This window comes from Micropterus dolomieu, linkage group LG02, assembly GCF_021292245.1.
Source record: "Micropterus dolomieu isolate WLL.071019.BEF.003 ecotype Adirondacks linkage group LG02, ASM2129224v1, whole genome shotgun sequence".
Taxonomy (NCBI): domain Eukaryota; kingdom Metazoa; phylum Chordata; class Actinopteri; order Centrarchiformes; family Centrarchidae; genus Micropterus; species Micropterus dolomieu.
The window spans coordinates 11,307,976-11,320,399 of NC_060151.1; the positions used below are offsets into that span (position 1 = coordinate 11,307,976).

General features: G+C 39.0%; 2 protein-coding genes across 9 annotated transcripts; both read left to right on the forward strand.

The window, feature by feature from the left end:
- Positions 1-228: 228 nt before the first annotated feature.
- Positions 229-5,282, forward strand: emp2 (epithelial membrane protein 2). The gene is made up of 4 exons (XM_046042229.1): positions 229-538; positions 638-743; positions 839-979; positions 2,160-5,282. The coding sequence occupies exons 1-4, from the start codon at positions 461-463 to the stop codon at positions 2,327-2,329; spliced, it is 495 nt and encodes a 164-aa protein (XP_045898185.1). The 5' UTR covers positions 229-460; the 3' UTR covers positions 2,330-5,282.
- A 563-nt stretch (positions 5,283-5,845) lies between these two features.
- LOC123963541 lies at positions 5,846-12,375 on the forward strand. 8 transcript variants are annotated; one of them, XM_046040463.1, is made up of 11 exons: positions 5,901-5,949; positions 7,668-7,753; positions 8,336-8,593; positions 9,674-9,746; positions 9,909-10,040; positions 10,823-10,891; positions 11,096-11,133; positions 11,255-11,295; positions 11,386-11,432; positions 11,753-11,798; positions 12,020-12,375. In XM_046040463.1, exons 3-11 carry the CDS (start codon positions 8,358-8,360, stop codon positions 12,184-12,186), a joined length of 849 nt encoding a protein of 282 aa, XP_045896419.1. In that variant the 5' UTR covers positions 5,901-5,949; positions 7,668-7,753; positions 8,336-8,357; the 3' UTR covers positions 12,187-12,375. The 8 variants fall into 8 exon arrangements, with proteins under 8 accessions (XP_045896450.1, XP_045896419.1, XP_045896460.1 ...); XM_046040470.1 differs by lacking the exons at positions 5,901-5,949; positions 8,336-8,593 and adding exons at positions 6,203-6,534; positions 7,025-7,096 and having other exon boundaries at positions 7,673-7,753; positions 12,020-12,373; XM_046040478.1 differs by lacking the exons at positions 5,901-5,949; positions 8,336-8,593 and adding exons at positions 6,207-6,534; positions 7,025-7,096 and having other exon boundaries at positions 12,020-12,371.
- Positions 12,376-12,424: the final 49 nt, after the last annotated feature.

Below are 12,424 nucleotides of genomic sequence, written 5' to 3' on the forward strand. Positions count from 1 at the left end.
AAAAAACTGAGCTTCACATCATTGCCCTTGGAAACGCTACTAAAGGCATTTTCCAGTATATTGGCCCACTTGCCCCCATGTCAAACCACACTCTAGGAATTTCGGCCTTATATTTGACCCCTAATTGAGATTTGCAAATCAGGCCAACAAACTGGGTCACTGCTGCTGACACACAGGGGATTCATCTTTCATGTATTTGTGTATGTTATTAAAGTATTACATATATGTTGCTCCCAACAGATTCCTTTCATGTGAAGGATTTTTATCCACCCCTGACTACCCACCTGCAAACCGGCCTACAGAAGCAAACATCCACCAAAAGCTTAAATGTACATTCTGCACATTGACAGTCAGCTAGGGAGATAACGCAGACAGCTACTGGATCAGCCTGTGAGATATTTAACTGGCCTGACCAACGGGCAACAACCGGCAGACAAGTTAACCAGACAGAAGGGCAGCCATGTTGATCATCTTAGCCTTCATCATCCTCTTCCATCTGGCTGCAGCCATCCTCCTCTTTGTTGCAACCATTTACAATGTGAGTATGAACCAAGAATGATCTTACATTTGACACAGAGCAGGGCAGTGCGGAACATTTTCATCATTTTCACCATGTCTTTGTCCCTCCTTGATGTAGGCGTGGTGGGTGGTGAAAGCTGGAGACAATGTGATCTACACTGACCTGTGGTACTCCTGTAACACCACCTGCTATCCTGTGGAGAACAGCCATACTGCTGAAGCAGGTCAGACTGTGTGGAACTATTTAGCCTGTGTGTGTGTGCACTGTAACTTGTCCATTTTAGGAATGTAACGCCTCCTTTCTTCTCTCTCTCCTCAGCCTATTTGCAGGCCATCCAGGCCACTATGATCCTGGCCACCATTTTATGCTGCGTCAGCTTCTTCGTCTTCATCCTTCAGCTCTTCAGGCTCCAACAGGGAGAGAGATTCATTTTCACTGCTATTATCCAGCTATTGGCCTGTGAGTGACACATTTAACTTTTACAAGCTGTGGCGGCAATGGTGTGGTGGATAAGACACATGCCTTTGGTGTGAGAGCCTCGGGTTCAATTCCCACAGTGACATGTCCACCAATGTGTCCCTGAGCAAGACACTTAACCCCTAGTTTCTCCAAAGGTGTGTGACCTCTGATATAAGTAGCAATTGTAAGTCGTTTTGGACAAAAGTGTCAGCTAAATGAATAAATGTAATGTACCGACTCTCCTGTGTGTGCACATCAGCCAAGGTCATTATAAATGAAGGATAATCCTGTGCAGTTTTCTAGTTATGGCGGGATTTACTTTTAAAAATGCAAGCTTAAAACCTCTAAATGTATAAGTTTAGGATCCGATCTTGATGCAAGTTCCCACCTGAGAGCATACCATGGTTTGGTATGATACTTAACAATTCAATTCAGTCAGCAAATGTATGAGAAAAATATGTGATTCAAGTGCAGTGTTACTAAGTTGTTTTAATACTTGATACACATTTTTTTGAGTCCCAGCCCAGTAGTAAAATCTTTCCTCACAGTAATGGAAAGACAGCAGAGCTTTTACTCTCATCACTAATGGCGTCGTCGACCAGGATTGGCGCAACCTGACAGCCAGAAAATGTTGGCAGAATGTAGAAAGCTTTTCAACAGCTGACAGTCAACCACCAACAAATGCTGTTCCAATATAATGACGCTATTCATTTTTAAATGACAGATTTAAGGTTTAAGGCAATGTGATCTACCTTAGCAATGCACAGTTGGCTATGGGAAAAGGTCTCAATAACTCAGAGATTAAGTTAGCCCACTTTAGCATGTGATATCTGTTTACGTCTGCAAAACATTGTAAACTGGGGTAGTATTGAGTTGTGGCATCAGTCACATGGCAAATTCAAACTTAAAGAAATTGTTGCACATTTCTTTACTTAGAGTTAGATGAGAAGATTGATACCACTCCCATATCTACAGCTAACCAGCTGTAGCCTCATATTTAATGGACAGATGTGAGAGTGGTGTTGATCTTCTTATCTAACTTTCTGCCAGAGAACAAATAATTGTATTCAAACTATTCCTTCAAGTGGCACACACTGGCTGAATATATCAGAATTTGGATGAGATTCCTATATAAACTATCAAGTGTAATCTCAGTTCTCCTTCTCTCTCCTCCTTTCAGCTCTATGTGTGATGATCGCAGCTTCCATCTACACGGCTCAGAATACGAGCTTTCATGTTGCCAGTCTTCGGCAAGGCTCCTACAGCTCCTCCTATATCCTGGCTTGGATCAGCTTCCCCATGACTCTCGTCAGCGGCCTCATGTACCTGGTGCTCAGAAAACGCAAATAGATGTGATGTGCCTGTCGCACAGGCTCACAGATTTTCAAATATTTAAATAGGAACACTTGGACCCAAATGCATAAAGACACAAACTTTTCCTCAACAAACATGCACACACTCTTTCTGACCCTTTTATAAATACCATTGGAGGCAAGTAAATACAGCACAAATCCACAGTAATTTCAAGTCTCAGGTTCAGAACCAGACCATTCACCAATAAAACATTCAACAACACATTTTTGTCCATATTACACACTGAAAACCCCAAAGAGTCACACACCCTTCTCCTTCCTGATGGTACATTGTTCTCGCTGAATGTGGCAAAGATGCACAAGGACGCCATACTATATACTTTTTTCCAGACAAGCGCCTTTAGAAACACTGCTTACAGTTGATTAAATAGACCCACTGTGAGTCTTTGTTTTTCTGTTTTCAAGCACAACAGTGACTAAAATTTGTTTCTGGAATCATTTAAGGTGAGAAATACACCGTAATTCACATTTGATCTGCAATGTGTAGTTTGAAAAATGTAATCTGACTTTTGCCTGCTGGATAGATTCATTTACATGAAGTTGACGTCAAATTTATTCAATCAGCAAATGCGCCGCACATTAGCCTTGCTGCGTTCATCACCCACTCACTTCTTTGAATATAAAAAGTCCCCTGTGGCTCCTTGATGCGTTTAGTGAGACCATACCTTCACTACCCTCCTTCCACTTCCCCCCCTAGCCATTACACATGACATGAGGAGTGTTCCAACATAATTACTTGTCTCCTCCTCTTTTTTTATTGTCTCCTGCTTCCTATCATCTCCATTCATAGGAACATGTCTGAAACATCTTAATGTGAAGGATAAAAGTTGAAGACAAGTGCAGAGATTTGTTTGTCAGACACAGCCCATGGACTTTCCAAAGGGTCCATACTTTTATTGTAGGGTAGTATCTATAGTCAACGGATTTTATTGTGTACATATTTGCTGTGTATGTATAGTTAAGACAATTGCCACAAACGTATTTCTAAGACTGATATTATATATAAAAAAGAAGAAAAATTGTAATCTTATTTTAACCATAGCATACAGGACGTGTACTGAAGCAGTAGTTAAGGTATAATATGTAGGATTTTAACCCGTTGTTTGTATTCCTATGTTACTGACTTTTAATGGTGAAAAAGGAACCAATGATGTGCTGTGATATTTGGGATTTAAAATGACAACATAGAGACATGCAAACTTGAAATAAGAATGAACATTTCTTCGTTATTATTATACTTCTTTGTTCACAGCTTCACTGAGAAAAAAAGACAAAAGCTATTTATTGTTTAAAACCACTGTTGTGTATTTTAACATCATGTGAGTAAGGATGTATGTCTTGCCATATTTTCCCTCTGGCTGGGCTACTGTTTTTTTTTTTTGGTCCATTACTGACACATAACTAACACCCCGATGCACAGGTCATGCACTTGTGCTCTGGCACAACAGTTAATTTGTTACTGTATTGTACATGCCACCAATTCCAAGAATTACTAGTATCTACAGCTTTTGTAGAGATAATGTTTTATGCCATAACAGCGCTGTGTAAACTGTTTTTCTTTTCCTCTGTCTTGGTGTTGATTTGGGCGTTAAACAGTTAACGGAGACCAGCTGGGTATTAACTTTGTAGCTGCAATGGCTTGAAACATTTCTAGGACATAATTAATTAATGTAAACAAGCAAAATGTGCAGTTCATCTTGGACTCGTTGGCTCCTTCAGAGGTGCACTGGATTTCTTTGTTATAGGAATATGTACATGTCAGGCAACGTTTGGACCACCGAGCCTGGTAACTTACCATCTCACCAATAATGAAGATTCAGGGAAAAGAAACGGAAGTGAAGATTTTGCTCTGCTATCTAAAGATGATACTTGAAAATGATCAAACAACATATTGGAGGCCAAGATTGTGATGTTTGTTGCTCATATGTTATTTTTTTTTTTTGGAAGTTGTCATCTTAAGAGTGTTTCGCTAAATAATAAGCCTCCTGTTTGCATGCAAGTTGTTGTCTTACAGCAAATCCCTTCAACGTATATTGAGATGAAAAGTAGTTTGTTGCAGTACAATAGGCTAGAAATGTTTTTTTTTTTGCGAAATACTTTTTATTATAGATCATGTAAAGTTTGGATCTATTTGGTTGAGCTTTGGTAATTTCCAAACAGGTCCGTGGTGTGTTTTATGTCAGTGTAGATGTACCTATGTTAGTCAATGTAGATCTACACAAATAACCACCAGACCATAGTAACAAAAAAATCGTATGAATTATTGAAGGTAAAACTGTATTTCTGGGGATTTTTTTTATTTTTACATTTTTGGTAGTTAAAATCTTTCTAATGCTTCATGAAGTATTAATTCCACATTGATTGAGAGTCTTGTGTTGCTTTATAATGGAGACATATTAAAAAGGTAAATGTTTTAACAACTGAAGTTTAACAGTTTCTTTTCCTGCATAGCATTCATCCAAATGTTTGTTTTGGTGCAGGCTTACATGTTGAATGGGATTGTTTCTGCTTGTTATGGGCTCTTTTGCTGTATTATTTTCGGCCAAATAAAATCACAACATGGTGTTTATTTCGACCTCTGTTGCAACATCAGTGGCAGCTTCTGTGTTTTCGTGTAATCACGTCATCAAATTAAATGTTTGTCTGCTATTGACACCCAGTGGACTGATAGAAACTACACAATGTGATAGATTTATAGTTTCAGACTACAGAATACACCCCTACAAATGCCTGTCAAGCACTCCTGAAAAGAAGAAAGTTGTTGCTGCTTGGTGGAACAATACTTTCAACTGATGCAGCTAACAAAGTCTCATCTCCGCTGCAATAATTTATAGGTGCTGATTGTTTTCTTGTTGCCCCACCCATCAAATGTAGAGCTCAATAAATGTATTTTAAATTAAATAAACGTTCTTTGTGTGTGCCAAATCTGTCATTGAGTCAACTACTCATCTATACTTCTGGCATTTCGCCCTCTTCCACTAACCCCCATTTTCATGTGGAAAGGATCATTGTTTCACCCTCTTCCAATGCATTGTGGTAATACTACTTTCCTTAATTTCAGTTTTCAAAATGTAAATTAATCTGAAGGAGAGAGTTGTCTGGCTGATATACAATATACTCTACATAATGAGACTAATTTGCTGTAACTGTAATGATGAATTTTACTATTTATGCTGCCCCATCTAGGTCACCCATGATGTTTTCCTTGATCTCTGAGCTTGTTTTGTTTGTATTTTTATTATGTTAACGTTACTGTATTAGTGTTACGAGAGAAACCAACGATGTACCCATATATTTGGGAAAGCCTATAAAATTAAAAACAAAAGGAAAACCCTGTCATCATTGTACAGCATGAATTTTGAGGGCCTTCAATTGTTATTTTACACAGGTGCAGAGGTAGATACATTACGTATGAGGAGAACCATTTTGATATAGATTGGTTTTAAGACCAGAATTTACGGTTTAATCTCATAACATTTCTTTAGATGATGCTTTTATTCTGAAAGAATCGAAACGGAAGTATAATGACGTTAGTTTCCGGAATAGTTGATGGGTTAGCCAAACAGTCATCCAAGGAATAACTACCTGGAAAAAAAAGTAGGATTGTATACGCCACTCCAGTCATTCTTTATACTATAGTTGCATTATAATCGAGTATTTTGAACGTAGGTGCTGTATAATCGCTAACGTTAACGTTACATGGCTTAGGCGCTAATGTTAGCTAGCGTAACGTTGCTAACTTAGCGCTTTGCTAAAAGGACTGTCCTGCTAAAAGCTTCAGCTAAAGGTTAACTTAGCTCTTGGTAGTGAGCTTTTTTTTGCAGAATAACCTGTTGCTCTTTAGAAACATTTTAACTGATTGTCCACTGATACACCTAACTGTTTTCTAATTCACAAACCAACGTGTGAACATCAACACATTAGCGAATATAATAATGAAAGCTTGCAAAGAAGACAATTTTTATTATTCGCTTGTTAAGTCCTGACGTAAGTTATCCACTATGCGATAAAACTTTACGGGTCCAAGCTTCTGATTCGTTTGCAGAGGCACTCGTATTTTCAATATGCCATCGTGCTGTGTCCCTTGTTGTCCGAATACATCTGAGTGTTAAAACTCCTCAATTGTCATTCAACCGCCTTCCTTGCGATGAGAGCGAAGAAGAAATGGCTGCAGGTGGTTAGGTAAGTAACACCCCCCCCGACTTTTAAAAGGTTGGGGTGGGTTTTGCTCACTCATTACATTTACATTTACTCATTAAGGCGAAGCTTTTATCCAAAGCAAGTTACAATTGCTATTTATGTTAGAGGTCGAACGCCTCTGGAGCAACTCGGGGTTAACGTTAAATGTCTTGCTCAAGGACACATTGGTGGACTTGTCAAAGTGGGAAGTTGAACCTCGGTCTCTCACACCAAAGGCACTCTTAGCATTGATAGGAGATATCAGGGGTATCTTCTTTACTGAGAATATATTTAGACCGCAGTACACAGAAGAATGAAATAAGTTTGTTAAACGAGTCACTTGTTTCATTGGAAAGAAAACCTGAAAGCAGGCCGGCCCTATTTGGGCATAAGATTGGACACCCCTGGCCATAAAAGTTTCATCTTTTCCATTTGAAGTTGATGTGTTTGTAAGTAATGATGATCACTGTCTTATCACTGTCTTATTTTACAGGCATGAAAACTTCACCCCAAACTGCAACTCCAGGGTGTGCAGATGGCAGAGCTGCTTGACCATCTCAATCCAGTGAGGGGAAGACTTTGCGATTCCCCAACCACCTCAGCCACAGACAGAACAATCTAATAAGTCCCTACTGGTGGTGAGGGGGGAAGGACAAGATCAGCTACACAGTGCTGAAATTGCAACTGCGCACACCCCCAGTCCTTTAAAAAGTCCACGGACCAGCTCGTATTGACGTTTTCTGTTTTGAATTTACAGTGAATTCCGACTCAGAAATGGTTATGTTGCGTGTGGCGTCAGACTTAACAAGCGGATTATTGTGATTACAGTGAAAATACATCTTTTACACAGTGCTAAGACAGAAATGAAAACATTTCACTGATTTGTGTAATGTCAGTTATCAATTAGGTAGACGCTGAGGAGATACAAGTGAACTCTTTCAAGGGATATGTAATTGTCATGTAAGTTAGGAGACGGCTGCACCTTGTGTCAAAAATACTTCAACACCAGTGTTGAAGTATTGTTGATGGCCTTTACCATCGCCACTGCCACTTGAAGTATATATAAATGTGGCGTTTGCATTACACGTTGCTCTTTAAATGTGTTCATTGTCTGTTTTCTGTGTGTCTGTTGATAGAGCAGTTTGCAACACGGCAAAGAAGTTAAGGACTTCAGTCGAGCACAGATGAAGCCTGGCAAAGAGGGACATAGTAGACATAACAGGTAGGACAACCAATATTACAACAAACTTCACTTAGACACAACTGTATGACATAAGCCTCTCATATGATGAAGGGATAAAGGTGAATCGTTCCTTTTCTTCAGACAGTTATGAACATTTGCAGTCTCTGGTCAGTTAATGACCTATTGTCATTGAATAAGGGCCATATTATATGTTAAACATGTTGTGCTTGTATGTCAAAGAAGCTAAAACTCAAAGCAATTTATTTTTCAGTTTGATAGACGCTGATTCAACTGTCAAATCTAAAACACCAGTGCAGTGAATACCCTTTTTATTGGTTTTTTTCTGTAAAAAAAAAAAATTTTTACATGTTTGGGTTACTTTTACCTCTTTTTGCTACACAAATATCTCGACGGTAAATAACTGCCTTTGTATTTAGCAACATTATTTGTAGCATGATATTGTTATTGTGGGCAACATATTTTAATAGCATTGTGTCACATCATCCAGTAAGGTAGAAGTGAAACAAAATCAACAGTGGCTTACTATCTTTGATGGATTGATTGACAAGGTCCGCCGCCCTCCCTCACGTTTCTGACTATTGCCCACTTCTGTCTTGACAGTACACTGCAGGTTTAGTAAAATATGGCAGATGGTCAAGATGAAACGCATGGCTGCATGGGCTTCGAAAGACAAGCTCAAAAGAAAGCAAACCATTCCACCAAACCAAAGAAATGCAAACGCTTGTCTCAGAAGCTAACAGACAGATCAGTGGGGAGAGCTCGAGTCAACATTGGATTGGCATTTAAGAGGTGGCGTGAACTGAAAGCAGCAAATGGATTGAAATCTGACGCAGAAGTGGCACTGTGTCTTCTGGATGTGTGAGTTAACCTCCAACAGCTTCGTTATAGCGGAACAGCTCTGTAAATGTTTGCAGGTTAATTTGTTCAAAGTGGCTTACAGTTGAAACAATAATATAATGTACATATCTGGAGCTGTTTCGTCCAGCTTCAGCTTGCATGTTGTGGAGGACTGTGTCCGTGTAGACATTCCCAGGTTGACAGAGGTAGCTGGTTGCTTAACGATACATGATAAATGACAGCAAATAGAAATATTTCTGCTCCTCCAGCGCATTTTCCTTTTTGGCACTCATGGAATGCTTTTGCAAGTGGATTTCCTGCTTTTAGGGCGTTGTGCTTTTTCCGACAGGCTGTTGTTTCTCTTGCACGCTACGCTGCAATGGCTTCTCTAGTTATCACACCACATTTTGCCACCTCTCTTTCCAGCAAGTTGCTCAGGGTGTATTTAAAAATATTCATGTGAAGTATTTTTCTTATGTATTGAAATTTATTTAAACGTAGTGCTTAGTTTTAAACTTAAGGCGTATAGTTAAGATTTCCGAATGTAAAAATGAAATGGGATACCTTCAGTGTGCCATTTCTGTTTGAAACAGACTGTATCTTAGGCATATATCGGAGTCATTTATACATTTTATCTCAGCTTTGTAGCTAAATACCTTTTGATGTGACTGTGATCGTGACATAATCTACCTCTACACATTGAGTGTATTTATTAATGTTAAATTGTTACAACCCATTCACCTCTTATTCTATTCCAAATTCAAAACACTGGAACATGAGGGGTTATCAGGGTTCCTTAGGACATGTTTTAGAGCAAAGAAACGAATGGCTGCTTCGGAAGTAATTTGTTTATTTTTTATGTTGCCAGAAATGACTATTGGTGTCACTCTTGCTTTGCTCAATGTGACATATTTCCATGAATTACTGCCCAGGTAGCAAGGCACCTTGTAAGCTTGTAAGCTCCTCAATGTAGAGAAGTGATTCTCAAACTGGGGGGCATGACAGAAAAAGTTTGAGAACCACTGATGTAGAGTAACAAACACCAGTTGAATACTAACTTGACATTCTCTGTGTTTTATTTATTTGTCTGTATGGATGAAGAATGAAGAGGTTACCCTCTAGGTCAGATTCCTCTGGAGCCAGTGATAAAAAGATCAAATTCTCCCCATCTGAAGTAAGAGACAACATTGTACGATTGTTAAATGTATACTTGTTCTGTGCATGGTTCCGCCTACAAATGCATAATACTGTATTATAACTGTCACCTGCAGTTACTGAATGCAGCTCTGCGAGATGTCTGCATGTGTGTGTGTTTATTTTGTGGGTGTGTCCACAGGTGCAGACACTGATCGAGCAGGAGGTTCGCACGGCAGTGAAAAAGAATGAAATCAAGCTGCAGGGTTTAATAGAAAATATTCAACAGCTGGATTCTGGAGTTGACTATGAAAGCTCCATCCAGAAACTGGAGGTATGTGGAAGTAATGGTACACGCTGGACTGCAAAAATGCAGTTGATCTCCTACAAAACGTACCCACTGCTATCTTGTTCCTACTTATTCTTTACTTTACTTGTGAGCGGGTGCTTCTTTTGCTTTGCTTGCGCAGCTTATTGTGACCCAGTAGCTGCTGGATGGATGTGTGTGTGCCTCCTGATGAATGCAGCCTACTTTCATTTGGTAATGAGGGTTTTGGACTCAACACCTGCACAGGAGTTGTTTGGCTTCTTCAGAGTTGGGTAGTTGGGGGTGACCAGACACACAACTAATGTTGTCTGATACTTCAATTTACTTTGTTTTCCTGCAAAAAAAATCATTCCTTGTTGTAATTGCAAATCTGTCATATTCTTTGTTTCTTTTTTTCTCTTCTTACTTAATTTCTTTGTTCCTTTATTTCATCAAGCTCTTTTACAATCAGTCTCTTGCCCTTTTCTTGTTTTTTTTTGTTTGTTTTGTTTTTTTTTTCTCTGCGTCTGCCCTTTTGTAAATTTGACAGCTGCTTGTAAATCTTTTAAGCATCCATTCTTCCGCTGTCTGTCTTCATCCATTGTACATTGTTAGTTTTTCCCCATTAGATGAAACCCTCCTACTATCTTAACATTCACTTTTTTGTCCATAATTTTGTTATTCTGACATTTCTTATCTCCTTAAACCAACAGAATCAAACATGAATGTATTGCACCTCAAAGGTATAAAGGAATTAGGTATAAAGAACAGCCCAATTAATCCTTACAGAATGTACCTCTCTCCCTCAGGCTCGAATTAACACAATAACTAAGAGAGCAGAAGCAGCTCTCACCTACATGACAAAGAAGCAAAAAAAGGTTTGATGCAGACAAACACATACACATGACTTGTAAATAGACTGACATGTTCAATGTCAAAGCTGTAACTTACTCATGCAGTTAAAATTTTAGAAAACAACAGTATTTTGTCTGGTTTGTATGGTAACTTAAAATACCAACACACACACATAGCCATTCATTCACTTACTGATGAAATCTATAACCAAACACTTTAACTTTCAGAGCTCACTGCCATCTGGTGTTAATGTGGACACAGTCAGGTACGTAGAACCATGTTCAGTAGTATTTGTCCTCACTGAAAGTTTTGAAGACCCTGATGCGAATTTGTGCCTTGAATTTATTTGCACTGAATCCGTTTTGATTTGATGTCCAACTCTGCAGGTCACAATGCAATGATAATACCATGGAAACCGAGTCACAGAGTAAGAGCCCAGTGAGCCCGTGTGTGCACTAATGAATATTTGCGTTTTTGGGTTTTATGAATAATTATTCTATCCATTTGTATTTTACAGTAGACAGAATGAGCAAAGACAAGAGTGGAGCGCTCTTTCAAGTGATGGTAAATATGTGGTTATTCATTCTGTGCTTTTAACTCAGTTTTTCAGTCAGCTTCTACAAGTGTAAATCTTTGTCTGTTTTCACTCGGCAAAAAAAAAACTCTTTTCACATAGGTCAGTTTTTGGACAATAATTATTTAGCCGAGTTTGGGCCTTTGTGTTGAAGAAGTGTACCATGTACTCTGAGGAAAGGGTTAATGTCAAAGTTGGTCATTTGTAATTTAGGAAGTTGTAAGTTAGTGGCTTACACTGTTTTGAGTAAACCAAAAACAGTGTAAACACTGAGGTTAAAGTTTACGTGACTTACATCCTTTCTGTCTAGGAAACCACAAAAAAGGCACTAAAGAAGATGCATGCTGATAATGAAGGTAAGATTATTTTATTTCTACAAGCAGATGTTTGAATAGCGCACGTTAAAGCCTAATGTAGCTTCTGGTGACATTTTTTCATGCCGTGGAATAAATGACTATTATAATGACACAGATTAAATAATGAACCAGTGCATGAATAAATAACCACATTACGTAATCTCTTTTTCTACTCTTTCCTCTCCCTTCCTCTGTTGTCATTGTACATAATCCGTGTTCAGCTTTAACAGATGCCATAGCAGATTTCAATGAGGAGCTGTCTCCTCCGCTTCTTACTCCCTATGGCTCTCCTGAGTCTAAGGTAGGATGCCTCATTATTTTATATATTAGGGGTTGGGCCGATAGATCTGGCGATGGCAGACATCACAATGTTGAGCTGTCATCGTGACCTTTTTCCTGTTTTTTCCACTGATCTGTTATAACGGCAGCAGGTGAGCCACATGCGGGCTTTTGTTAATGACGTAGCCTATTAAACAACTGAAGACTTCTAACGTAAAAGGCTACCAAGGCTATCTAAGGGTGGTGATGCTGCAGTGGATAACACACATGCCTTTGGTGTGAGAGCCCCAGGTTTAATTCCCCACTGTGACACATCCACGAATGTGTCCCTGAGCAAGACGCTTATC

Bases quoted from the DNA above. Each gene is read 5' to 3' on its own strand.
- emp2 (XM_046042229.1), top strand. From the start codon at position 461: ATGTTGATCATCTTAGCCTTCATCATCCTCTTCCATCTGGCTGCAGCC. The intron at 539-637 runs GTGAGTATGAAC...TCCTTGATGTAG, and splicing joins TTGTTGCAACCATTTACAAT to GCGTGGTGGGTGGTGAAAGC. The intron at 980-2,159 runs GTGAGTGACACA...TCCTCCTTTCAG, and splicing joins TATTATCCAGCTATTGGCCT to CTCTATGTGTGATGATCGCA.
- LOC123963541 (XM_046040463.1), top strand. From the start codon at position 8,358: ATGGCAGATGGTCAAGATGAAACGCATGGCTGCATGGGCTTCGAAAGA. The intron at 9,747-9,908 runs GTAAGAGACAAC...GTGTGTCCACAG, and splicing joins TCAAATTCTCCCCATCTGAA to GTGCAGACACTGATCGAGCA. The intron at 11,296-11,385 runs GTAAGAGCCCAG...TGTATTTTACAG, and splicing joins CATGGAAACCGAGTCACAGA to TAGACAGAATGAGCAAAGAC.